A 25,464-nucleotide genomic window follows, 5' to 3' on the forward strand; every position below is an offset into this window, starting at 1 on the left:
CCCAGCCCCCCTCCTTTCTCTTCTTTCTTTTCCAACATTTCCAAAATAAATCGTACTACTGGTTTCATTGAAACTTTATTTATTCATTCATGGAACATGGGCATCGCTGGCTGGTCAGCATTTATTGCCCATCCATAGTTTCTCAAAGGCAGTTGAGAATGAACCACATTGCTGTGGCTCTGGAGTCACATGTAGGCCAGACCAGGTGAGGACAGCAGATTGCCATCCCTAAAGGACATTAGTGAACGAGATGAGTGTTTCCGACAATTGACGGCGATTTCATGGTTATCAGTAGATTCTTAATTCCAGATACTTTAATTGAAATCAAATTCCACTATCTGCCATGGCAGGATTTGAACCCGGATCCCCAGAGTTTTTGGATTAATAGTCTAGCGATAATACCACTAGGCCGTCACCTCCCATGCTATAAAATAAATTTACTGCTGCCATGCTCCAGGTGGAGAGCAGTGATCCAAAGGAGTGAGAGTCGGAAGATTGTTATAACCCTGGCTTAGAAATTCCTCTTCTGGCTTCTTTGTTGTGGATCTGGGACAGTACATAACTTACAGTGACACTCTGCCCAGAATCTTGGGGCTTTGGGAAGCTGTACCATTTTCAACACTCCTACCTGGGAATAATTTCTCAATAAATGAGTGTAGGAATATCACACTATAGCTGTGTTGGTTGTGCTAGCTGACGGTCTTTCCAAAGGTCATTCAAGTTTGCAATTCAAAGGTTTGCCATTAAAGTCACACAGACTCCACATCCACATTTACAGAATAGATAGGGAGAAACCTTTCCCACACATGAAGGGATCATGAATGAGTGGGCACAGAGTAATTGGCAAAAGAAGCTGAAGCAATATGAGAAAAATACTTTTTGAAGCAGTGAGTGATTAAGGTCTGGAATGCACTGACTTAATGCAGATTTAGCCAAAGCATTCGAAAGAAAATCAGATTGTTATCTGAAAAGGAAGAATGTGCAGGGTTACGGGGAGAAGATGCGAAAATGACACTAAGTGAGTTGCTTGTTTGGAATTCTGGTGTAGTTACGAAGACATGAATTTTCCCATCTGCCCGCCACGGGAATCGTAGCGGGCGGGGGATGGACCATGAAGAGGTCCGTTCACCTCGAATGGGATTTTCCGATTTTGGGACGAACGCAGCCAGAAATTCCCATCCGATGTGTCTCACATGGTGCAGGCCTCCTTCTGCACTGCAGCACTTCTGTATTCTGTGATCCTCCAGGATTAGGTCCTGCCATACTTCATGCAGGTGTACATGGTGTTCACAAAGGTGCAGAGTTTTATGTGCGGGGGGGAGGGTGACAAATACTGAACTTTGGGATTTCTTGGAGATGTGATTACGTCGGCCCCATGGCTTTCTGTATTACTGACACTGAAAATGCTGTGAAATCAAAAAACATATTGCCCATCAGATGGAGTTTTGAACAGGTCAAAACGAAATGGGATGGAGATTCACTGTAATGGAGTTTGCCCCAGATTAATCTCTTGGCAGATAACTGCTTTGTTCCATTATGGTCTCAGACTTTTAAGGCCCCAATCACCAATAGACACAATCTTGAAACACAATTCATTCCTGGGAATTTGGGATTGTTGAGATCACCCTTATTTTTGCCCACCCTCTGCTGGCACCCTTGAATGGTTCATTAACATAATCTGCATTCGAAATTGTGCTTGAGAAATTTTGCATGAATCACATTTAGTTGCTGTTTAACGAGGACATAAGAAGCAAACCAAAATTGTGCCAGATTTGTTATTAAGTTGCACAGGAATTGTTTGGGTTGTTACCATTGTGCCATTTATAAGACAATTATGTTTGGAACATGTTTTAAATTTAGGTAAAATGAAAGAGGTCATGTGACCTCTTCTGGAGTCTACCTGACAGTAACCCCGGATAGTTTGTTCAAAGTCAATGGAATGCTTAGATTGATTTGCTGAAAAAAAAGGTGAAAGACATGTACACTTGGAGACAATGGGGGCTCAGAGTCTACTCATTGTAACCTGCTTCCACATGTCCCAGAAAGATGTTGAAGGTACTTGGTTATAAACTGTTATGCTGTAAATTATCCATTTTGTTCTAAGATGATGGGGAATTGGAATGAGCAAGACCCCACCCTGAATGTTCTTTGCACAATGCATTGTCAGCTCAGATGGTCAATGATTGGCAAAATGCAATGATTGTAAAAGCACTAGTTGAAGTCATAGAAATGTAACATTTCAAAATGTCACTTGTAAGTGTGATTTAAATGTAAGCTTGATCAATCATAAATATTTATTAAAATATTAAGAAATTATCTAGATAGAATTTGTAATTGTCAAAGTTTGAACTCGTAACACCATTGGACTCCGTTTAGTGTTTACCCTATTTAAAATAACAGATTGATGACTGTAAAGATTGTGCAAATAAGAAGCAGTATGGGTATTTTAAGAATTGAACTTTGCTGATCAGAAGTTCTATTCCGTCAAACTTCTGACAACTGTACAATATTTTGTTTACAGACAACTGAAAATAAATGTATTGTAGGAGCATAAACAGCCTTCCATGGTATTTCTAATCTGAAGATTTGTTCTGGTTCAAGGAGAAATGAGACTTTACTGGAGCTTGCCTAGAGGTCCATGACTTTGATCCTCAGAACAATATGTTCTAAATAAGTGAAGACATTTGGAACTGACAGCATTCCTTACAAGTAGCTTACTAATTGTTCTAATTTTAGCCCCTAAAATTCTTGTTGCATTCCCTATATCAGTCAATAAAATTGAGGTCAACACTGAAAATTTTAGAACTCTCCATTTCTTGGTTTCATTCAGTATAGAAAGAATACAAAGTCTTCGCTTGGGAAAGTCAGTGTTATTGTGGTGATAAGAGTCTCAAATTGAGATTGGTCAATTTACTGCTATGTTGACCCTGATCACCACCATTTTGAATGTGATGTGCCCGAAATGCCTGGCAAGTCCACCTTGGTGGAGGTGGTCGGCCTCTTTCCACAATTATCGGTGGAGCACATGCCAATTGGGTTCTGCCTCCACGTGCATTGATGTTCCAATCAAGAAACGCCAGGAAGGAATTGGGATTTTCTGTTGTGGAGGGCTCTTTGTGGATCCCTTTTTTAAAAAAACCATTACCTCACCATGGCCTTATTCCCTCTCCCTCACCCACTTGCCAACATCCCAGTCAATGGATATTCCAAAGATTAAAGCCTGATGATCTACACGTTGAACACACAGGAGGAGGTGCAGAGGAGATTCACTAGGATGTTGCCTGGGATGGAACACTTAAGTTATAAGGAGAGGTTGGATAGGCTTGGGTTGTTTTCTCTGGAGCAGCGAAGACTTGATTGAGGTGTTCAAGATTATGAGGGGCATGGACAGGGTGGATAGGGAGCAGCTGTTCCCCTTAGTTGATGGGTCAGTTATGAGGGGACACAAATTAAAAGTGAGGGGTAGGAGGTTTAGGGGGGATTTGAGGAAAAATCTTTTTACTCAGAGGGTGGTGACGGTCTGGAATGCACTGCCTGGGAGGGTGGTGGAGATGGGATGCCTCACATCCTTTAAAAAGTACCTGGATGAGTACTTGGCATGCCATAACATTCAAGGCTATGGGCTAAGTGCTGGCAAATGGGATTAGGTAGGCAGGTCAAGACCTTTCATGCATCAGTGCAGACTCGATGGGCCGAAGGGCCTCTTCTGCACTGTGGGATTCTGAGATTCTGTGACACATCAGAGGTCCGTGTGCCAGCAGCTCACCTGTCAAAGTCAAATGAGGGTGGGGGGGCCACAAAATTGCAGCAAGCCCTTGACTGTCAGAATAGCTGCTTATAAGTCAGAATCGAGAACTGAATTTTACTATGAAACAATATTATAATAGCTATATTATAAGAGTACGAGGCACTGGATATTACAATGGATTAGATATTTGTCTTTCACCTTTAGGACCAGTGTCCAGGTTCAGAGCAGCTGGGTGAGAGTCTTCTCTGTGCACTGAGCATTTAGTGCCTCTTGATCACTCAGCCTCTAGTGCCTAATGAGTGTGAGACCAGAGCATAGACATGGCATTAGCTGGTACTAAAATTACAACCTCAATTAGGATTTCCGATGAAGGAAAATGTCACACTGGTACAAATGCAAATTGCTCTTCTTAAATTGGAGCCAAACTGCAGAAGATCAAAGGAATCATCAAATCACTCTATGGCCGAATTCTCCAACCTCATCCACAGTTGGGATTCTCCGGTCTCGCTGCTGTGAATGGAGATTTGGCTGAGCGCCAAATTCTCCGTTCTCACTGGCAGCCTTGGCAGGGCGTACGAGACCGGAGAGTTCTGGCCGATATCTATTGTGTGATGCTGATATTGGGCACCCAAGGTTATGCGGGACTTGGACAGAATGGATAAGGAGCAGCTGTTCCCCTTAGTTGAAGGGTCAGTCACAAGGGGACATAGGTTCAAGTTGAGGGGCAGGAGGTTTAGGGGGAATGTGAGGAAAAGCTTTTTTACCCAGGGGTAGTGACGATCTGGAATACAATGCCTGGGAGGATGGTAGAGGTGGGTTACCTCACATCCTTTAAAAAGTATCTGGATGAGCACTTGGCACATCATAACATTCAGGGCTATGGGCCAAGTGCTGGCAGATGAGATTAACTGGGAGTTCAGGTGTTTCTAATGTGTCTAATATTTCGATGGGCCGAAGGGTCTGTTCTGCGCTGTATGATTCTCTGATAATGTCCCATTTTGCAACAATAAAATTTACTCATTTTGATGAGCACTAAATTCGCACCAAAAATATTTTAATTTTTATGCTTGTTTGAAAAAAAGTGTGCATTTGTTTGCAGTATTTGTGAAAGAAAACAGGATACTGTTTTTTAAAAAAATTTTCCCTATTATTTCTCAACCCATTAGAATAATTATGCCGGCGAACGGGCCTCTGAGTGTCAACAACCCTTGGGTATCTGATTCATTTTTCATACCTGACCTGTGATAGTGAATGTCGACAGGATATTTGCTGATAATGATCTCTATTGAACTCAACCATGACCTAGATATAAGAAACTTCTGTGTGGGGCAAGGATCGGGAGTGAGAAACATGGTAAATTTCAGTCCTCCCTAGTTCTGGAGCATTGTGGTTAAGCCTTGCACCTCAATGCCACCCTGATGAGCCCCGCCAATTTGGCCTGTATAACTTAGAGTTTGACAAAGCAGTGAGATTATGGGCTGTGCCATTAAACAATCTGTTTCTGATGACAGTTTCCGCCATTTAAAAATATATCAATGACTTGGAGATCGATTGTAGGTTTGAATTCTTTTCCATCATTCAAATTATTTCTGTTGGAATAATGTTTTCCTATTGAAAAGTACATAAAATCATAATTGCAGGCTCAGTTCTTGCAATAATTATAAATTGTTTAGATACTTGAGAAGTATGAAGACCATAGAATGAATTTTCTGCTCCAGTGTTCCCAGTGCAGAAGCCCACCCAACAAGAAGATTAATTATGGGCAGCATATCATAGGCTCCAGATGTGTAATTTTTCAATTTGTGCTGCCACTGGGGTCCGCTTCACACTGGCAACGCTGAAATGGAAAACTTTCCCTTATAATTTGCACTGTAAATGTCTTGTGAACAAAGTGTAAACTCTTCAGCAACTGTATAAGAAACACAGATCCTAGTAATTTACATATCTCTTTCATTTTAGGCCTATGTGTTTTGTTAAGCAGCTCGAGATCCCACAGTATGGCTACAGGCACAGCGTTTCTACCACCACACCTCGATCTAACCTGGCAAAAGAACTGGAGAAATATTCTAAGACTACATTTGAATATAACAATTACGACAACCAAGCTTTTGGAAAACGAGCTATTGCTCCCAAAGTCCAGGCTAGGGATGCATCTCCCAAAGGGTATGACGGTAAGAAAAGTAATGTTTTTTAATATCATGGAGGAGCAATAATGTATGTTAAAGGAAAATTGTTTTGAAGAAATAAAACAAAGCAATCTTTGTCTTCGCAATTTATGTTGGACTCGGTTTATGAGCGTTGCTGACAGCTTTTCCAGAAACGATGGCTGGGATTTTAGAGGGCCCCAGGGAGCAAGACTGGAGACAGTGAGGGGAGGGAAAGCCATTAAATTGGGTGGGATGGCAGACGGGTGCCTTGTCCTTCACACCTTTTGCTGCTGCTGAGATTAGTTGTAGGTGGCACAATTGAGGCCCTTCAAGTGGCCAATTAATGGTCATTTAAGGGCCTTTTGCCTCTGCTGCTATATTTTATTAGTGGTCACCCAGCAGGCTCAGGAGGATTGTGGGGATGCCCTCCTGGTCGGGGATCCTGTAGCCTACGGAGGGCCCTTCCCCCCTTCCCGCCAGTAGCAAGTACCACATTTGCTGGAAGACCAATGGACAATAGATCACGCACCTTCATCACCTCACTAGGGCCTGCATGATTAGCCCTAGTGATCACCAACCCCACTTACCTTCACTCTGGACCTCTACCATGGCTATTCTGAGATCTGTTGCAGTCCCACCACTTCTGATAGTGCTGTTGGGACTGAAGACTAGCTGGCCTTATTATTGGCCAGCAGAAGTTAAAGGACAGACATCATCTCCAAGAGGAGAGGAAGCCACAGCTGCGCGTCATTAATTGTTTGCTCACTGCAAAATCTGCTCAGGTTTTTCTTGGCCAGTGTTGTACCTGACTTTCTGCCCAGTGGACAAGACCACTTATGTAAAATCACAACTTATATCTAGCTGTGAATGTAATAACACCTTTAGGACCTTTGAAGCAAAATGGCAGTCAAAAATTGTAGGTACTGTTTAAAAAATTAAATGAGAAAATGCGATGTTACTTTTTTCTGGATGGAAAATGGGTGCAAAGAGATCAAATGTGAAAGGTCAAGTGCTACATCCCAATACTGATAGAAAAACGCCTGAGGCCATATTGGACTAGGTGCTGTAGGGGTGACTTTGCCAACTGTCAGAACAAACTTTAGACCTTTGGACTATGCTAAAAATGGGCCTAACTCGTGTTTTAGGACCCAAATGGAAACTGGTTACTCTGAACCCAGCTTGAGATTACCAGATCTACAAGCAGAATAACCAGGACTCCTTTAGGGTCCTGCCACTAAAGAAGTATGATTTTTCATAAGCTACTGAGCTGACTCTCGAGCCAGTCGGAGATTTCCAATTTAAAACCGCTCGCTCCCTCCCTGGCCACACTCACATGATGTCGAGATACAGCACCTGATACTTTAAACTTGCTGCTAATAAACAAATAAAGAAGTCGGAACAATCTGTTATGGTCCTTCCAACAGCCTCTTTGAGCACAATACTTTTACCCCGAATTGTGCGTGATCCAACTTTATATTTCTTCTGCAAGCTAGAGTACTGAAGAAAAGCTATAATCATGTGGGAAAGTGAAACAATTAAAAATATGAAGGAATGCTTGTGTATATGTCATATTTGGAAAACTTATCTTTTTTGTGGTTGTATTATTATGTATTACATTAAGATATAAATGGAGATGGCATCACTGAAGTGTGACACTTAATGGTTTTCTTTCTGGAGGATTGTATTATCCCAGGGACACCTGATGAAATTTGACAGCCAAAAAAATGCAAGAGGGTGAAAGTGAAATGGATTTGTTGACAGTTTTAGTTTAGCTCTGGAGGAACAATACTTCATAGTACAAAGTGCCAAAATATGAAACTCTTATCACTGAAGCATGAGTCAAACCCAGTGTAGAATCTTTTTCTAACACGTGATCAAGATTAAATTGGTAGAACAGTCAGGTTGGTATTTGTTGTGACTGCTGATTACATGTGTGGATTAAGTTTGATTCATTCTGATGAGAGATTTGCATTGGAATTGCTCTGTTTCTCGAATAAATGGCCACTGTTGCAATGGAAACAAAAGAAGATGGCAAAGGAAACGAAGGGCAGGATCGATTAGGTGGGGCAGGCTGAAGAAAGGCATATGCAAGGGTAAATTAGAAATGGGTAGCAGAGATTTAGAAGGTCACTGGCTAAGGGCAGTATTGTGTGGATGGAGCTCAGTGCATTCAGGTCCAATTGTAGACTTCTCTAAAAGTGGAGACTGCATTTCCTCTATTGTCTTGGGCCTTGTATAGCCTCAGTGATGTCACGTGGACTTAGTGTTGCCTAGCCGCCCTCTGTTTATGCCCATAACATCGCAGGGCAATCTCCAGTTTTTTTTAAATTCATTTGTGGGACATGGGTGTCACTGGCTAGCCAGCATTTATTGCCCATCCCTAGTTGCCTTTGAGAAGGTGGTGATGAGCTGCCTTCTTGAATCGCTGCAGTCCATGTGTTGTGGGTTGACCCACAATGCCGTTAGGGAGGGAATTTCAGAATTTTGACCCAGCGACTGCGAAGTAACGGCGATATATTTCCAAGTCAGGATGGTGAGTGGCTTGGAGGGGAATTTGCAGGTGGTGGTGTTCCCCATGTATCTGCTGCCCTTGACATTCTAGATGGAAGTGGTCGTGGGTTTGGAAGGTGCTGTCTCAGTATCATTGGTGAATTGCTGCATTGCATCTTGTAGATAGTACACACTGCTGCTACTGAGCATCGGTGGTGGAGGGAGTGGATGTTTGCGGTTGTGGGATTACAGGGCTCCTCAAATAAGAATACAGTGGAAAACATTTCTTGTCATTCGAGTAACAGCAGTATATTAGGAATATCTTACCGTCGGGATTTCCGAATCTGGCTGAAACATGAGGTGAAATTAATAATAAGCAAATTTGTGCCACTTGTTTCTGCATAAATTTAGAGTAAATTTCCAAAGTCATGAACTCTGGGTTGAATCAGCAAAATAAATTTGGAAGAAGCAAATTACATATTTGAATATATTTGAAATAATAAACACGACGGTCTTTTAGAAAAAAAAATCCTATGCTAAAAACAGCAGTCATGCGTCACTAGTTCCACACTCAGTCCCTCCTCCCTGACTCATCTTCATTCAGGCATCTCTGTGTGAACTAGACGACTGATGGTGTGCTCTGCATTGGTGCTGTCTGTCGCTACGGAGAGAAGATTAAGCATACCCTGTGCCAAATGGAGAAAGCTGCCACGTGTCACACCAGAACCGCAGTGTGCCAACATTGATGTTTCCAGGCTTTTGACAGATTTAACCCTCATTTTGGAATTCATCCTTGTGCGCAAGGAAAGGGGGAGATGACAACAAAATCAAAAGGCTGAATTAAAGTTATTAGAGGATGCAGTTCACAAAGTAACCAAACGTCCCCAGAAAGAGACTTTAGTACACTTTCTTTTTATATGGTAATTTACATTTTTAGTCAAAAGTTAGCATTTCTCGTTTTGTGAATTTTAAAGGATACCAAACAAGTGTCTTATATCTTTTATGTTTATTGATGCAACAGTGGGAAAAATAGTTACAAAATATAAATATTAATTTTTGAGGTTGCCAGCATTCTGGACCAGTCCAAAGATGTGTGGGTTAGGTTGATTGGCCATGCTAAAAATTGCCCTTAGTGTCCTGAGATGCGTGGGTTAGAGGGATTAGTGGGTAAAATATGTAGGGATATGGGGGTAGGGCCTTGGTGGGATTGTGGTCGGTGCAGACTCGATGGGCCGAATGGCCTCTTTCTGTACTGTAGGGTTTCTATGATTCTATGATGATTCTATGATTTTTGCTATCTGCATTTGAGTGATCTAGGAAAATTGCCCAAGTAGATGTGGGCAGCTTGCAAATGAAGTATAACATAGATACCGAGCAAAGATGGAAAGGCCTGAATTGGCACATAAACAACCTACATCAAATGAGCCAAGCTCAATGGAAGAGAATAATCTGCTCAGTAGGTTTATCCAGCACAAGTTGAGGGACAAGAGGGTCATGGACTCTCAGATACTAAGGGGACTGGAAGAGTAATTCTAATACACAACAACACACAGCATCTGTATATTTCTGGCATTACACTGTTTTCTGACACATGTCCTCATTATAGATGGCAATCTGAGAGTCACATATGTACAATCAATAGGGCTCTAGACAGTTGTAGAGCCTGCCATTTAATTGAAATCATAGTTGGCTTGCTGTTGCTCCTGCTGTGACCCAGGAATCCAGATACTGAGATGTACTCGCCTGAGTGCATCTGTCACCTAAGACATGCATTTTGACATGGATGGCTAACTGACTGAGTTTCCCCGCACAACATGCTTATTAAAACTATACCTCCTGATGACTTGGGCACCTGTCCAACCCTGGAACATTATGATGGTAAATACCAACACATCTGAAAGGTGGGGGTGGGGGGGAGGTCTTGCTGACATTTCTCAATACTTTTCAGTGAGATTAAGGAAACAAGTGTTATTTTTTATTTGGAAAATGAATAAATCTCAGTACAATGAGGTACTGATTCCTCCTAAGTTACAGAAGCTATGCCTGAAAAATTTTCCAGATTGCAATTCACTTATCAACAAGATTTAGTAAATTTCAGATAAAAATGAGTTTGAATGCATTAGTTTCAATTTGAATCCTTACTATTTATAAGAACATAAGAACATAAGAAATAGGAGCAGGAGTAGGCCATCTAGCCCCTCGAGCCTGCCCCGCCATTCAATAAGATCATGGCTGATCTGATAGTGGTTTAGTTCCACTTACCCGTCCGCTCCCCATAACCCTTAATTCCCTTATTGATCAGAAATCTATCGACCTGTGACTTAAACATATTTAACGAGGTAGCCTCCACTGCTTCAATGGGCAGAGAATTCCAGAGATTCACTACCCTCTGAGAGAAGAAGTTCCTCCTCAACTCTGTTCTAAACTGACTCCCCCTTATTTTGAGGCTGTGTCCCCTCGTTCTTGTTTCCTTTCTAAGTGGAAAGAATCTCTCTGCCTCTACCCTGTCTAGCCCCTTCATTATCTTATATGTCTCTATAAGATCTCCCCTCAGCCTTCTAAACTCCAACGAGTACAGGCCCAATCTACTCAATCTCTCCTCATAAGCTAACCCCCTCATCTCTGGTATCAACCTGGTGAACCTTCTCTGTACTCCCTCCAAGGCCAATATATCCTTCCGCAAATAAGGGGACCAAAATTGCACACAGCACTCTAGTTGCGGCCTCACCAGTTCCCTGTACAATTGCAGCAAGACCTCCCTGCTTTTATACTCCATCCCCTTCGCGATAAAGGCCAACATTCCATTTGCCACCTTGATCACCTGCTGCACTTGCAAACGGAGTTTTTGCGATTCATGCACAAGGCCCCCCAGGTCCCTCTGCACAGTAGCATGTTGTAATTTTTCACCATTTAAATAATAGTCTATTTTACTATTATTCCTTCCAAAGTGGATAACCTCACACTTGTCAACGTTATAGTCCATCTGCCAGATCCTCGCCCACTCACTTAACCTATCCAAACCTCTCTGCAGACTTTCCACATCCTCCACGCAATTCGCTTTCCCACTCATCTTTGTGTCATCCGCAAACTTTGTTACCCTACACTCGGTCCCCTCCTCCAGATCGTCTATGTATATGGTAAACAGTTGAGGCCCCAGCACCGATCCCTGCGGCACGCCACTAGTCACCAACTGCCAACCAGAAAAGCACCCATTTATTCCAACTCTCTGCTTCCTGTTAGATAACCAATCCTCATCCACGCTAACACTTTACCCCCAACTCCGTGTACCCTAATCTTCTGCAGCAACCTTTTGTGAGGCACCTTATCGAACGCCTTCTGGAAATCCAAAAACACCACATCCACCGGTTCCCCTCTGTCAACTGCACTCGTTACATCTTCATAAAAATCCAGTAAATTCATCAAACATGACTTTCCCTTCATGAATCCATGCTGCGTCTGCTTGATCAAACCATTTTTTTCCAGGTGTCCTGCTATTTCTTCTTTAATGATGGATTCCAGCAATTTCCCAACTACGGACGTTAAGCTAACCAGCCTATAGTTACCCGCCTTTTGTCTTCCTCCTTTTTTAAACAGTGGCGTCACATTAGCTGTTTTCCAATCAGCTGGCACTTCCCCAGAGTCCAGCGAATTTCGATAAATTACAGCCAATGCATCTGCTATTACTTCTGCCATTTCTTTCAGTACCCTGGGATGCATTCCATCCGGGCCCGGGGACTTGTCTACCTTTAGTCCCATTAGCCTACCAAGCACTACTTCTTTAGTAATAGTAATCGTTTTAAGGACCTCACCCCCTACAGTCCCATAACCGTCAATTTTCGGTAAGCTATTTGTGTCCTCTACCGTGAAGACCGACACAAAAAACTTGTTTAAGGCCTCGGCCATTTCCTCGTTTCCCATTATTAAATCCCCCTTTTCGTCTTCTAAGGGTCCAACATTTACTTTAGCTACTCTTTTCCTTTTTATATATTTGTAAAACCTTTTACTATCAGTTTTTATATTTTGTGCTAGTTTAGTTTCATAATCTATCTTTCCTTTCTTTATCGCTTTCTTAGTAGTTCTTTGTTGTTTTTTAAAACTTTCCCAATCTTCTAATTCCCCACTAGTTTTGGCCACTCTGTACGCATTGGTTTTTAATTTAATACTCTCCTTTATTTCCTTAGTTATCCATGGCTGGTTATCCCTTTTCTTACATTTCTTCTTTATCACAGGAATATATTTTTGCTGAGTACTGAGAAAAATCTCCTTAAAAATCCGCCACTGTTGCTCAGCTGTCCTACCAACTAGTCTGCGCTCCCAGTCTACTTTAGCCAATTCTGCCCTCATCCTATTGTACTCCCCTCTGTTCAAGCAGAGGACACTGGTTTGGGACCCTACTTTCTCATCTTCCATTTGTATTAGAAATTCAACCATATTGTGATCACTCATTCCAAGAGGATCCTTCACAAGGAGATCATTAATTTTACCTGTCTCATTACACAGGACCAGATCCAAGATAACTCGCTCCCTCATAGGTTCTGTAACATACTGTTCGAGGAAACTATCCCAACAGCATTCTAAGAACTCTTCCTCAAGTCCACCGCGTCTGACTTGAGTCAACCAATCAATATGCAGGTTAAAATCCCCCATGATTATTGCTGTTCCGTTTTTGCACGCATCCATTATTTGCTTGTTTATAGCCCGACCCACCTCAAAGTTATTATTTGGGGGCCTATAGACCACGCCCACCAATGACTTTCTCCCCTTACTATTCCTTATCTCCACCCACAACGATTCCACATTCTGCTCCTTAGAGCCTATATCATCTCTCACTACCGCTCCGATGTTATCTTTAATTAACAGAGCTACCCCACCTCCTTTTCCTTCCTGTCTATCCTTCCGAAATGTCTGATACCCCTGGATATTCAGTTCCCAGTCCTGGTCACCCTGCAACCACGTTTCTGTAATGGCCACTAGATCATACCCATTTGTACTGATTTGTGCCATCAACTCATTCACTTTGTTTCGAATGCTGCGTGCATTCAGGTAAAGTGTCTTTATGCTAGCCTTTATATGGACCCGATTTGTTAGTGCATTCTTTTGATTGCACGCTCTGTCCCTACCTGTCGCAAACTGGTTATCCTTCCACAGACCATCTCCTTGCACTGCGTTGACCACCTCCCTTCTTGTGTTTGTCACCTTTTTTACTCTGCCTGAGCCCTTGACTCCTTTAACTAGATGAATGTCCTCATCATTAACCTGCACTCGTACTCTCTCCTTTACCTTTGATTTTGTAATTCCCCATACCCCTGAACCCTCCCCCCCCCACTATTTAGTTTAAAGCCCTATTTACAGCCCTGGTTATACGATTCGCCAGGACTCTGGTCCCAGCACGATTCAGACGAAGACCATCCCATCTGAACAGGTCCCATCTTCCCCAATACTGGTGCCAATGTCCCATGAATTCAAACCCATTCCTCCCACACCAATCTTATACACATCCAAATTTCTGCAGTTGTAACATAAGGGTGGAATGTCAATTTGTGGAAGTTTGAATGCTTTATGAATAAACTTCAGTTGCTAATTTAGTGGAAGAGTTTAAGTTTACTTATTAGTGTCACAAGTAGGTTTATGTTAATACTGCAAAGAAGTTACTGTGAAAATTCCCTAGTCTCCACACTCCGGTGCCTGTTCGGGTACACTGAGGGAGAATTTAGCATGGCCAATACACCTAACCAACATAGCTTTTGGACTGTGGGGGGAAATCAGAGCACCTGGAGAAAACCCACACAGACACAGGGAGAACATGCATACTCCGCACAAACAGTGACCTAAGCCAGGAATCGAACCTGGGTCCCTGGCGCTGTGAGGCAGCAGTGCTAACCACTGTGCCACTGTGCCAAAGAGTTGAAGATTTTCTTCCAACTGATATCCTTTTAATAGTACAGGACTAGAAAGACAGCTTTTAGTTTAGCTGTGTATGGTGTTAAATCAGATTACTAATTACTGGCAAGAACCAGGAAAAATAAAATGGGAAACTTCAAACACAGCGCTGTCAAATTAAGAGGAGCTTTGTAAATCTGCACGGAAATGCTGCACACAAGAAAAAGCAACATAGGGAATACTGGTGTTCATTAATAATGTAATTAATTTTATAGCTATATTTGTAGGGGTGTTTGAATCAGAAATTAAGATATAACAGTTGTGCGAAAAGTGGTGCAATATTGCATTGTTGAAGCTGATTAATGTGGTGTTTAGCAATGTAAGAGAAAGTAATACGTATTTGTGTGCAAGAAAAAATTAAAAGAAATTAGCATGGATTGGGTAAATGGAAGAATTGAATTTTCTTCCTTGGCTAATGAACAATTGGGAATAGATGTGTTGTTTGAAATGATCAACGTGATTTTTGAGAGAAATGTTCCAGTAGAAAGGGCTGAGATGGTACTGTCAGCCAAGATTCTTGTTCCAGTTAATTGATAGACACAATAAACTTGATTTAAATCAAACCACATCTTTATTAGGAAAATGTAAAAAAAACAAATTTAAATACTTATGACTGCTACAAGACTGATTCTTACAAGTCAATGCTTCTATTTCCCTGTAAATCTACTATAATAAGTTTAGAAACATAGATCTTAACTACTTATATTTATCTAATAGACCTGTAGGGGTGTTTTTACCGACTTGTGCTGGTCAGGCATGAAGAGGGATCAGACTTCTTCAAGCTTAAAGCGTGAGATTCCTTTTCCTTCTTGCTTCTGCTCTTCTCTTCGCATTCTGTTCTTCAAAACTTCAATATTTATCCTCTGAGCTTGGCTGAAACACATAACACCGACCATAGGCATATCATTTGAAGTGGATTATTACAGCTGCCTGACCTTAGGGCAGTGTCCTCAGCCTTTGTTAGAACTCAAAACCAGTCTTCTGACTCCATTTCATACCTAATTTCTGTCCATTTGATCGATTAGAATCACTTTAATACCCATCGTAAGACATTTGTTGCAAGTAAACAGAACAGTCCACATACTTTTGTTTTCATTTATTTAGTTTTTAACTGTTCTCTACTTTTTATTTTTTATTGCCTTTCTTTATTTTTCTTCCCCCCCACTCTTTCCCCCTTTCTTTACCTTTTGTCCCCCTTTGCTTCCCCTTTCCCCCTTTTCTCAATTTTACCTCTCTCCCACCCATTTCCCCCCTCCTCCCACATCTTCATCTGTCACAGCTTACCCTCTGATTTCAGCTTCTCTGCCGTTTGGCCATTCACACCTTTTATTCTCTATATGGACTGCCATTGGCTGCCTTTCCCCTTGTTTTTGTGGCTATGACTCATCTTTCATTCCCTCACACTGCAGTATAAATATCTCGCACTTTCTAGGTCTTTTACCTTTGACAAACGGTCATCTGGACTCGAAACATCAGCTCTTTTCTCTCCTTACAGATGCTGCCAGACCTGCTGAGATTTTCCAGCATTTTCTCTTTTGAGTCCACATACTCAGCCTGGAGTTAAAACCTTTTGTCCTGGAACATAGAAACTCTACAGTGCAGAAAGAGGCCATTCGGCCCATCGAGTCTGCACTGACCACAATCCCACCCAGGCTCTACCCCCATATCCCGACATATTTTACCCGCTAATCCCTTGAATCTACGCATCCCAGGACACTAAGGGGCAATTTTTTAACCTGGCCAATCAACCTAACCTGCACATCTTTAGACTGTGTGAGGAAACCGGAGCACCCGGAGGAAATCCACGCAGACACGAGGAGAATGTGCAAACTCCACACAGACAGTGACCCAAGCCGGGAATCAAACCCAGGTCCCTGGAGCTGTGAAGCAGCAGTGCTAACCACTGTGCTACCATGCCGCCCCAAGTTATCCATATTATGTTATTATTATCCATATTATTGAAGTTATCCATATTTCCCATCAGGCCATAGTAGTATCCTTTCTTTGCTTGGCCATTTTGTATTAGACTGCAACTTTCCAGCTACACTACTAAAGTGAAATTAGTAATTAATGTTTATTATACTGAAAGAGTGGACTACCATGTTAAATGCACATTCCACCTTTCCACCTCATTTATTCCACTTTAGGCATTTAGAGTTTCAATGCGGGTGTGCAGTTTGGCTGTAAAGTTGATGATTAGAATAGTTAAAACCAGGGCAGCGACAAGAACACTTAAAATACGTGGGGGGATTTTTCACTCCCGTTTTCGGGGACAGGATGTCAGAGGGAGAGTCAAGCAGGAGACCCAAAATACCTTTCACACTGGTGGGATTTCCCCGCTCGATTGTCCCCACCCCCTGCCAATGACATAATGGGAATCCAGACTTTAAAAGTCAGGATCCCCATTTGAATCCAATTAACTATGAATATCAGGACATTATGCCTGATAGTGCCCCCCAGGTTGAATTGTCCATTCATGTCAGCGTGCCTCACTAAATTCACTTGACAATCAGAGTCTGCCAGAGGCATGCAGCTGAGTACAGCCCCCGGGGGGGGAGAAGGTCATGACTGAGCAGTACCCTTGATTCTGCCCAGGTACTGTCCCTTGGCATTGCCTGGGGATTCTGTGGTGATGAGTGGGAGTTTGTTGGGTGAGCTGTTTCCAGTTTTATTATTTTTACATCGGTTCCCCAATCCTTTAAAAGCTGAAGTTCCAGGGCCTGCCCTGCCACAGCCAGACGTTGTGGGGGCCGTCCTTTGGATTTTTTTGTCAAAGAGTTTAAAAATACGACAGAAAAAGTCAGCAGTGCAGCCAGAGGGCTATCCTCTGCTTTTCTGAGCCAGGTTGACACTTTGACAAAAAATTGGTAAATTCCATCCCATATATCTGGTGGGAACGTCTCTACCTGTCTGTTCCAATTTGGGGTGAGTTTAGCAAGGAAAGATTCAGTTTGAGGCATAGAACATAGAACATAGAACATTACAGCGCAGAACAGGCCCTTCGGCCCACGATGTTGCACCGACCAGTTAAAAAAAAACTGTGACCCTCCAACCTAAACCAATTTCTTTTCGTCCATGAACCTATCTACGGATCTCGCATGGTAGGATAAATGGTAAGTCCGGCAGACTCAATGGCCGAATGGGCTTCTTCTGCACTGTAGCAATTCTATGATTCTGTGCCCATTTTGAAATATTCACTCTCTATTTCATCCTGTGAGATAACTATGTTTGAATTTGTTGTATGTATGTAACATGTATGTCTTCATATTACGAGTTCAGATATTCTGAAAATGTTTAATATGAAAACATAAAAGTGCTGGAAATGTTCAGCAGTTTTGGTGAGAGAGAAAAGAAGTTAACTTTATCAATGTGAAATATTAACTTTATTCTCAAGTCCAACATTGCACCTCTTCACATGATAACATTTAGAACAGTAGTTTGCAAAATGTGGTCTACAGACCTCTAATGGTCCACAATGGTCCTTGAGGTAGTCTCCAGGCTGGACCAAAATGCAAGTCAGTGACATGCTACATAACAATTAAGACCATAGGAGAGCACAGGCCCAAATCCTTACCCCCACCATTCACGTGATGCCACACGACCAGACTGTTTCCTACACATGTTCGGGCAACAAAAATTAGCACGGCTTACATCAATGTTACAATATACAACTGTGAGATTAGATTTTCAACAGTCATGGGACTGAATACACCAAAGAGGAAGTGGCTGAATTTGGAGCCCAACTTGTGACTGATGCTCACCAACGTATAACCAGACATCACCCTGCTGGTGTCTCATCAAAAGCAGCATCATTCTTCCCAATGACTCTGTTGAGTTTTTTGCAGTGGAAGTTGAAAGTGGCTGGGGTAGGGAATTTTTGAAATCTTTTGCCCCACCTAATTGGCCATGGATGAAAAAGTTTGAGAACCACTGATTTAGAGCATACTGAGGCAAAGAGACTTTTAATTTTGGGAGCCCATATCTCATCTACATCTCAGCTGCTCCAATATTTAACTTAGTTGATGGTAATTGGAATAGTGCCAAAATATTGATTTGCAAAATAAAGAAAATAAAATAAAGAGAGTTAAACCTGCAGGTAGAATACTATTGGAGTCGTATGCGTAGATGAGATCTGGGCTCTAAAATCAAGTCTCAGACTTTTGGAGACCTAGATGTCTTTTCTTCAATATGTCCTAAATATAGTTAACAAAAATCTCTTCAAAATTGTATGATGATCTACTGATTTCAACATTCACATTTAAGAGAACAATACCTTCAAAAGCATTCTTCTTAGTCTCACTTTTGGTCGATCATACAGAAATTCATATTTTGTTACAGTGATTTGATAGAGAGAAGGTTGAAAATAAAAGGCATTTGGGGAAGGTGATTAGTAAACAGTAAAAGTTTTTTTTAAAAAAAGCATTTAGGGGCAAAAAGTTTTGAAACCAAGCCAGTGAGGAAGAAGAAATTGACACACGGTAGAGTTTTTTTCACACTTTGAAAAGACCACATCCATGAGGGTTTGAAATGAGGCTAGAAGATTTGCTGAGCTTGCACTGGAGGGAGAAACTCCAGTGCAAACTCTCACTGTGAGAGACAGTCCTGGAGTTAAAAGTTACTCGGCTGGGACAGGAAAGCAATGTAAGTAAGCCCTCGAGAGCTAAGACTCACTTTCGACAGAGTCTGGAAAAATTATATGACTACTTAAGGCATGGTGTAAAGTATACTTCTGAAGTATATTTAATGTATATGTTAAAATTAAAAGGGAAAGTTCTGTTCTATTGTTTAAAGTATAAATTGCCTCATGCTTTCAGTCTTTGTCACAGTAAAAGAGTTAAATGTGAAATCGTGTCTTGTCAACCTTTTCAGCTATCAAGGGGAAGTTTAAATTTATTTTTTTGGAAGTCATCAGTCCCCACAAGGATCATAACATCATGGGCAGAAGTAGATCCCATCGTGGGAATGTCTAGTTCACTGAAACTTGGAGGTGCCATTTTTCAGAAGAAATGCTAAGCTGAAGCCCTGTCCACCCTCTCAAAGCCCTTACAGGCTCACTTAGCATTATTTTGAGGAAGCATGGAAGACCTCTCCCCAGAGTCCAGGCCAGCATTTACCTGAAAAGTTTTCACTGGAATCAAATAGATTATCCTGGGTTATATGATAGTAATTTTATGACAAAAAAATTCCAGAATTGACAGTGTGTCATTCAAAATAGTATAATAATACATCACTGTTATTATAGTCATAGTCATGGGTCACGTGGCCCTTCTTTAAAGTACAATGTCCCCAAATGTACTTGGCAAGTTTTAGATAATGTGTGTGATTTGGAGGTAATTGCATGGTAAGGGGAAAATAAAAGAACCAATTCAATGCTTACTTTTTTTTCAGAGCTATAATTGCATACAAGGAGAGGGGGAAAAGCAGAAAGAACCATAGATGCACTCAGTGATAGACATGTATATTGAGTTACTTGAATCTGGAGGACAGAAGTGGGTCATTCGGCCCATTTGTTCTGTGCCGGTGTTAATGTTCCACAGGAGTTGCTTCTTGCTTGCTTTTTATCGAACGTTATCAGTGTATCCTTGCATTTCTTTCTCCTTCATATGTTGATTGAGCTTCATTTTAACTTCATCTATGCTTTCTGCTTCAACTATCCCAGGTGGCAGCAAGTTCCACATTCTTGCCATTCATTGGGTACAGACGTTTCTCCTGAATTACCATTTGGATTTGTTCGTGATTATTGTATATTTGTGGCCCCTAGCTTTTGTATAGCCTGCAAGTGGAAACATCACCTCTGCCTCTACCCTAGCAAACCCCATCATCATTTTAAAAACCTTGTCAGGTCACCTCTCGGCCTTCCTTATTCGCAGAAAGAGGAGCTTCAGCCGGTTCAGATTTTCCTGATAGTTACGACCTCTCTGTTCCAGTACTGATAGTGAGAAATACCAAATGCTCAGGGTTAGAGAAAGAGAGTGAGGCATTCACTGACACACATGGGCAGAGGAGAAGGTCACAAATATGGTGCAGGTAAACAGAAAGAGAACTAAGAAGAGCTGCACAGAGAGGCAGAAAGTTGGAAATACAAACGAGAGTCAACTAGTGATAGAGCAATCTTTGAGGCACTCAGAGGTGCAAAGTTAACGTTTATTCATTAGTCACAAGTATGCTTACATTACAGTCCCTATGAAAATCCCCTAGTCGCCACACTCTGACGCCTGTTCGGGTACACTGAAGGAGAATTTTGCATGTCCAGTGCACCTAACCAGCATGTCTTTCAGACTGTGGGAGGAAACTGGAGCAACCAGAGGAAACCCACCCAGACACGGGGAGAACGTGCAGCCTCCGCACAGACAGTGACCCGAGCTGGGAATTGAACCCGGGTCCCTGGAACTGTGAAGCAGCAGTGCTAACCACTGTGCCGCCCCCAGGCATGCAGGTGTAGGCATGCATAAGGACAGAGTAAGAGAGAAATTTAGGGCAGAAGCTTTTGGAGACAGTGGGAATCTTGGCTGCCGAATGGAGAATCAGCTGGAGCCTCGTGACGTCTCTTTCTGGGAAGGCCTCCCACATCATGTGCCATTTAGATCATTAACGGAGGGATAGTGAACCTTTCTCCAGATGAAGGATGCTGGGGACGGAAGTCCTCCCACCGAGAGCTACAGCCCTCCCCATTTGCAGCTGTGCATGACCAAGCTTGAGCCTGCAGCCTACACGCAATTCCTCCCAGTTGCTTTTTTGCAGAAGAAGGTCAGGATAATGGTGAGGGTGGAGAAGATCAGGGTGCGGAGAGAATGTCAGAAACTGGGGGAGACAGTCAGTGGCATGGGGTGGGGGTGGAATTAAAGTGATTCAGGTTTAAAGTAGGGAGAATGGACGGAAGGAAATGAATCAGATTGGAAGACAGGCCACATTCTTCCCCTCTTCCTCCCCATTCCCTGTTGGAACCAAATCTCATTCTTTCACGCTGCTTTCTAGATCTTTATTTGTTCTTGGGATGCAGGCATTTCTGGCAAGGCCATCACGTATTGCCCATCCCCACATGCCCATGAGAATGTGGTGGTGAGCTGCCCATGTGAATAGCTACAGTCCATCTATATAAGCACATACGTAGTGCTATTAGAGAGCGAGATCTAGGATTTCTACCCAACACCAGAGAAGGATAGTGATATTACTCCCAAATCAAGAGGGGAACAAAGAGGTGGTGGAGCTTCCATGGATCTGCTGTCCTCGTTCTCTGTGATGGTAGAAGTTGTGGGTTTGGAAGGTGTTGTTGATGCAGGCTTAGCAAGGTGCTGCATCATGAGAAACTGCACCACATTGTCCCTCTCCTAATCTGACTCTCCCCCTCTTTCCTACACTGGCCATGCCCCAGACATGGATCATGCTCTTGACCATGGATGATGTGATGTGATTTCTCAGAAAACCCAGCAAGTGCGGCAAGTGCCAGCCCTGGACTGAACAAAATCCAGAAGTCACAGTTCTTCGTTTCATATTGTAAAAGATGACATTTTAGCCCCATACTTTCTATTCAATAAACTTGTTAATAATGCATGACCCATACACAATGCCCTCTCAATCAACACTGCTTTCATCCAGAGTGCTGAAGTTGACAAGAGTTATTAATGAAAGTGTGGTCACTTCTGTTTTTAGTTTGACCCATCATTTTGATTTGACCCACCATGTCATTCTGCCCTCAACCACTCAATGATATCATTCTCAGTACATGCTAAAAATGTGAGGCTTTGCTTGAGATGTAAATGGAAATCACTTCAGCCTCACCTTCTCTCTTTAAATGAAATATGCCTCACTAAGTTCAGAAGTGTGAACACTGTGGATTCTCTGAACTCATGTGAGCCCCATGTGCCCTTTGGAATCTATAGTGTGCACGCTGTCTATTTCTTTGAGATCAGTAGTGTGTTATACCTGTGTATTCTTCAAACTTGGAAGTACGAGTGCTCCCAGAGAGTGTTAGCCCTGTGCTCAGAAATCAGCGGCACGATTGCTGGGTGTTCCCTAAGCTCAGGAGTAGAATTGCAGGCGATTCCCTGAGCTTGGGTGTGTGAGAGTTGAATGTTGTCTAAGTGCTGTATGTTCTCTGAGCTCCTCTGTGTGAGCACTGTGTGTGCTCCTAACCTTGAAGTCTGAGCCTTCTCCAATCTCTGAAACCAGTCAGGTAACACTAATTTTGGAGCCTGTCTGACAATGATTCCATCACATTACATAATGTAATGCCTCGACTTTCTCAGAAGACTAAGGAAATTTGGCATGTCAGCTATGACTCTCACCAGCTCCTACAGATGCACCATAGAAAGCATTCTTTCTGGTTGTATCACAGCTTGATATGGCTCCTGCTCTGCCGAAGATCGCAAGGAACTACAAAAGGTCATGAATGTAGCCCAATCTGTCACGCAAACCAGCAGCCAGCATAATTAAGGACCCCACGCAACCCGGACATTCTCTCTTCCACCTTCGGGAAAAAGATACAAAAATCTGAGGTCACTTACCAACCGACTCAAGAACAGTTTCTTCCCTGCTGCTGTCACACTTTTGAATGGACTTACCTTGCATTAAGTTGATCTTTCTCTACACCCTAGCTATGACTGTAACATTACATTCTGCTCTCTCTGTTTTGTCTGTACAGCACGCAAGAAACAATATTTTTCACTGTATGTTAATATATGTGACAATAATAAGTCAAATCAAATCAAAATAATGTAGAGACCTAAAGGCACACAAATAGGATATGTAAGGAGTGGGATAGGGCCAATTAGGGCTAGAAATTGAGTTTACACATAGAAGTAGACAGCATGGCTGTTGTGCTAAAGGAGTACGTTGTATGTCTTACCAAAGAAGATGCTGCTAAAGTTGTTATGAAACAGCAGGTAATTGTGATACTGGTTGAGCTAAAAATTGACATTAGAAAGCTGATTCTACTTAAAGTTGATAAGTTTCCAGGACCAAACGGGATTCAGCTGAGGGAAGTAAGGCTGAAATGCAGAGGCACTGCCCATTATCTATCAATTCTCTCTTAATTCATGGTGCTGCCAGAGTGCTGGAGAATGTTACATCCTTGTTGAAAAAAGGTTGTTGAGCTAAACCCATCAACTACGGTCAGTTTAACCTTGGTGATGAGAACACCTTTTGAAATTCGGAAAAGGTAACAGTCCTTTGGACCTGGTGGATTAATTAAGGAAAACCAGCATGGATTTATTCAAGACAAATTCTGTTTAACTAACCTGCTTGAGTTTTTTAATGCAGAAACAGAGAGGGTTGATGAGGGTAGTGTGATTGATGTGTGTTACTAACAGGTGAAAAGAGATAAACTGATTCCCCACTGTTCAACCTCTTCACTTGGTCACAAAAAGATTTAGATTTCCTTTTCATGACAATGTGCCTTTTCCAAATCAGAATGTATTTAACTATTTAAGCTGTGAGCAATAAGGAGTCAATCGAAGAAAGTTTTCTTGAGTCAAAGCAAGCAAATTTATATACACTAAACCAGAGAAAAGTAATGAAAATGCAGTGTCAGGCATTTGATGATGTGATGTGATGCGTCAGGCATTCGGCCCTCATGTAGTCATTAGGACACAGGAACCCATATCAGAAATAAAGTCCAATTTTTAAAAAAAGGCTGACCGAATATAAGGTTAAGTGTCCTTTGATTGTCCTTTATGCATGGATTTTAAATACTGTGACCAATTCAGGTTAGCTGGTTTCTTGGATGTGGTCAGCTGCAAAAGATGTTGCAATTATTACAAGATCTTGATTATCTGGTAGTTTCCTAATAGAGTTGACTTCTCAAACCAGACGACACACTTATTCCAAAAGAGAGAGAGGGAGAAAGAACAGCCTTCAGTCTATTTCCTCTGCCGAAGACGTTCTTGACACTGCATGTCATTTGTGATATCTCTTCAACGGCTAGGCAGCCTTGCCTTGAAATACTTCACCCATTGTGTATTTCCCAGGGTGTGTCAGTCTATGGCAGTCGTTGTTTCAACATCCAATTCTTGCACATGTGGTGTGCATGTACATCCAAAGGTGTTTGTAAAAGTTCCAAATAATAATAAAAGCAAAATGCTGCAGATGCTGGAAATCTGAAGTAAAAACAAAAAATGCTGGACAAACTCAGCAAGTCTGGCAGTATCTGTGGAGAGAGAAGCAGAGTTAATATTTTGAATCCTTATGACTCTTCCACAGAACTGAAGAGGGATAGAAATGTAACCAATTATAGAGTTGGAGAATGGGGTGGAAGAGGTGAGGCGGAGTAGATAGTCAGGGGTAAGTTGGAGCTAAGGAGATATTGACAAATATGTCATGGACATAAGACAAAGGGGTATTAATGATGGCATAAATGACAGAAGACATGCTCATCATGGCATCAAGGTCCTTTATTGCAACTTCAACCCCACATTCCTGCCTACCCTGTATGACCTTTCAACCCTTTGTTAATATCTTTGTCAGATTCAACCCAGAATGTTGTGAGAATGGATTAATAATTGTTATTAATGCACCTGTTGCCACAATCTCTTTGTCGTCATGTTGGAAATCCCAAACAAAAATGCTAAAACGCTATCCATATAGGCTTGTGTAGCTTCATGCAAAGACACGAGCTTGCAACTTGGGCATGTAGCCATAACCTTGCTAATTTAAATATTCCACAGCTGCACAAGTGATTGTTTTGCTGCATTTTGACCATTTTGATTAGTTGGTCAGCTGCTTGAGTATTATGTGGAAAAAATATTTGTTAAAGGAATGGATGACGTGATGGGCCTTGGGGTATTGCAGGTTAGCTGCTCAAACAGTGTGTCTTTTCAGTTACAATTAGAAGAAGATCAAACAGAAATAAAAGGCCTAACAAAATTTCCCCTTTTTTGATGGAATATAACTCATAGACAACTTGAACAGAAACCAAGGAGTCTGATCACATAAATAATACTGTTGTTTACACTATCCACCATGCCGTCCATGCACTCCCCAATGGTCACAGAAGACCTGAAGTAAAGCAACGGAACAATATGCTCCTTCTCCAGGAGATCAGCCCTGTTCTGAGAAAAGTGTCTTAGGATCTGTCACATCGACTTGACATGGCAAATGGGCGCTCAGCCAGTAAGCAAGGGTTGTTTCACAAATATATAAGTA

General features: G+C 42.0%; 1 protein-coding gene across 2 annotated transcripts in view; it reads left to right on the forward strand.

The window, feature by feature from the left end:
* LOC144494157 (myelin transcription factor 1-like protein) overlaps positions 1 to 25,464 on the forward strand; it is a 315,352-nt gene that overhangs the window by 154,813 nt on the left and 135,075 nt on the right. For both annotated transcript variants that reach the window (XM_078213754.1, XM_078213755.1), the window contains exons 9-10: positions 5,708 to 5,919; positions 14,821 to 14,823. In XM_078213754.1, coding sequence (XP_078069880.1) covers positions 5,708 to 5,919; positions 14,821 to 14,823 — 215 coding nt within the window. The remainder of the gene's footprint in view (positions 1 to 5,707; positions 5,920 to 14,820; positions 14,824 to 25,464) is intronic.

This window comes from Mustelus asterias, chromosome 5, assembly GCF_964213995.1.
Source record: "Mustelus asterias chromosome 5, sMusAst1.hap1.1, whole genome shotgun sequence".
NCBI lineage: Eukaryota > Metazoa > Chordata > Chondrichthyes > Carcharhiniformes > Triakidae > Mustelus > Mustelus asterias.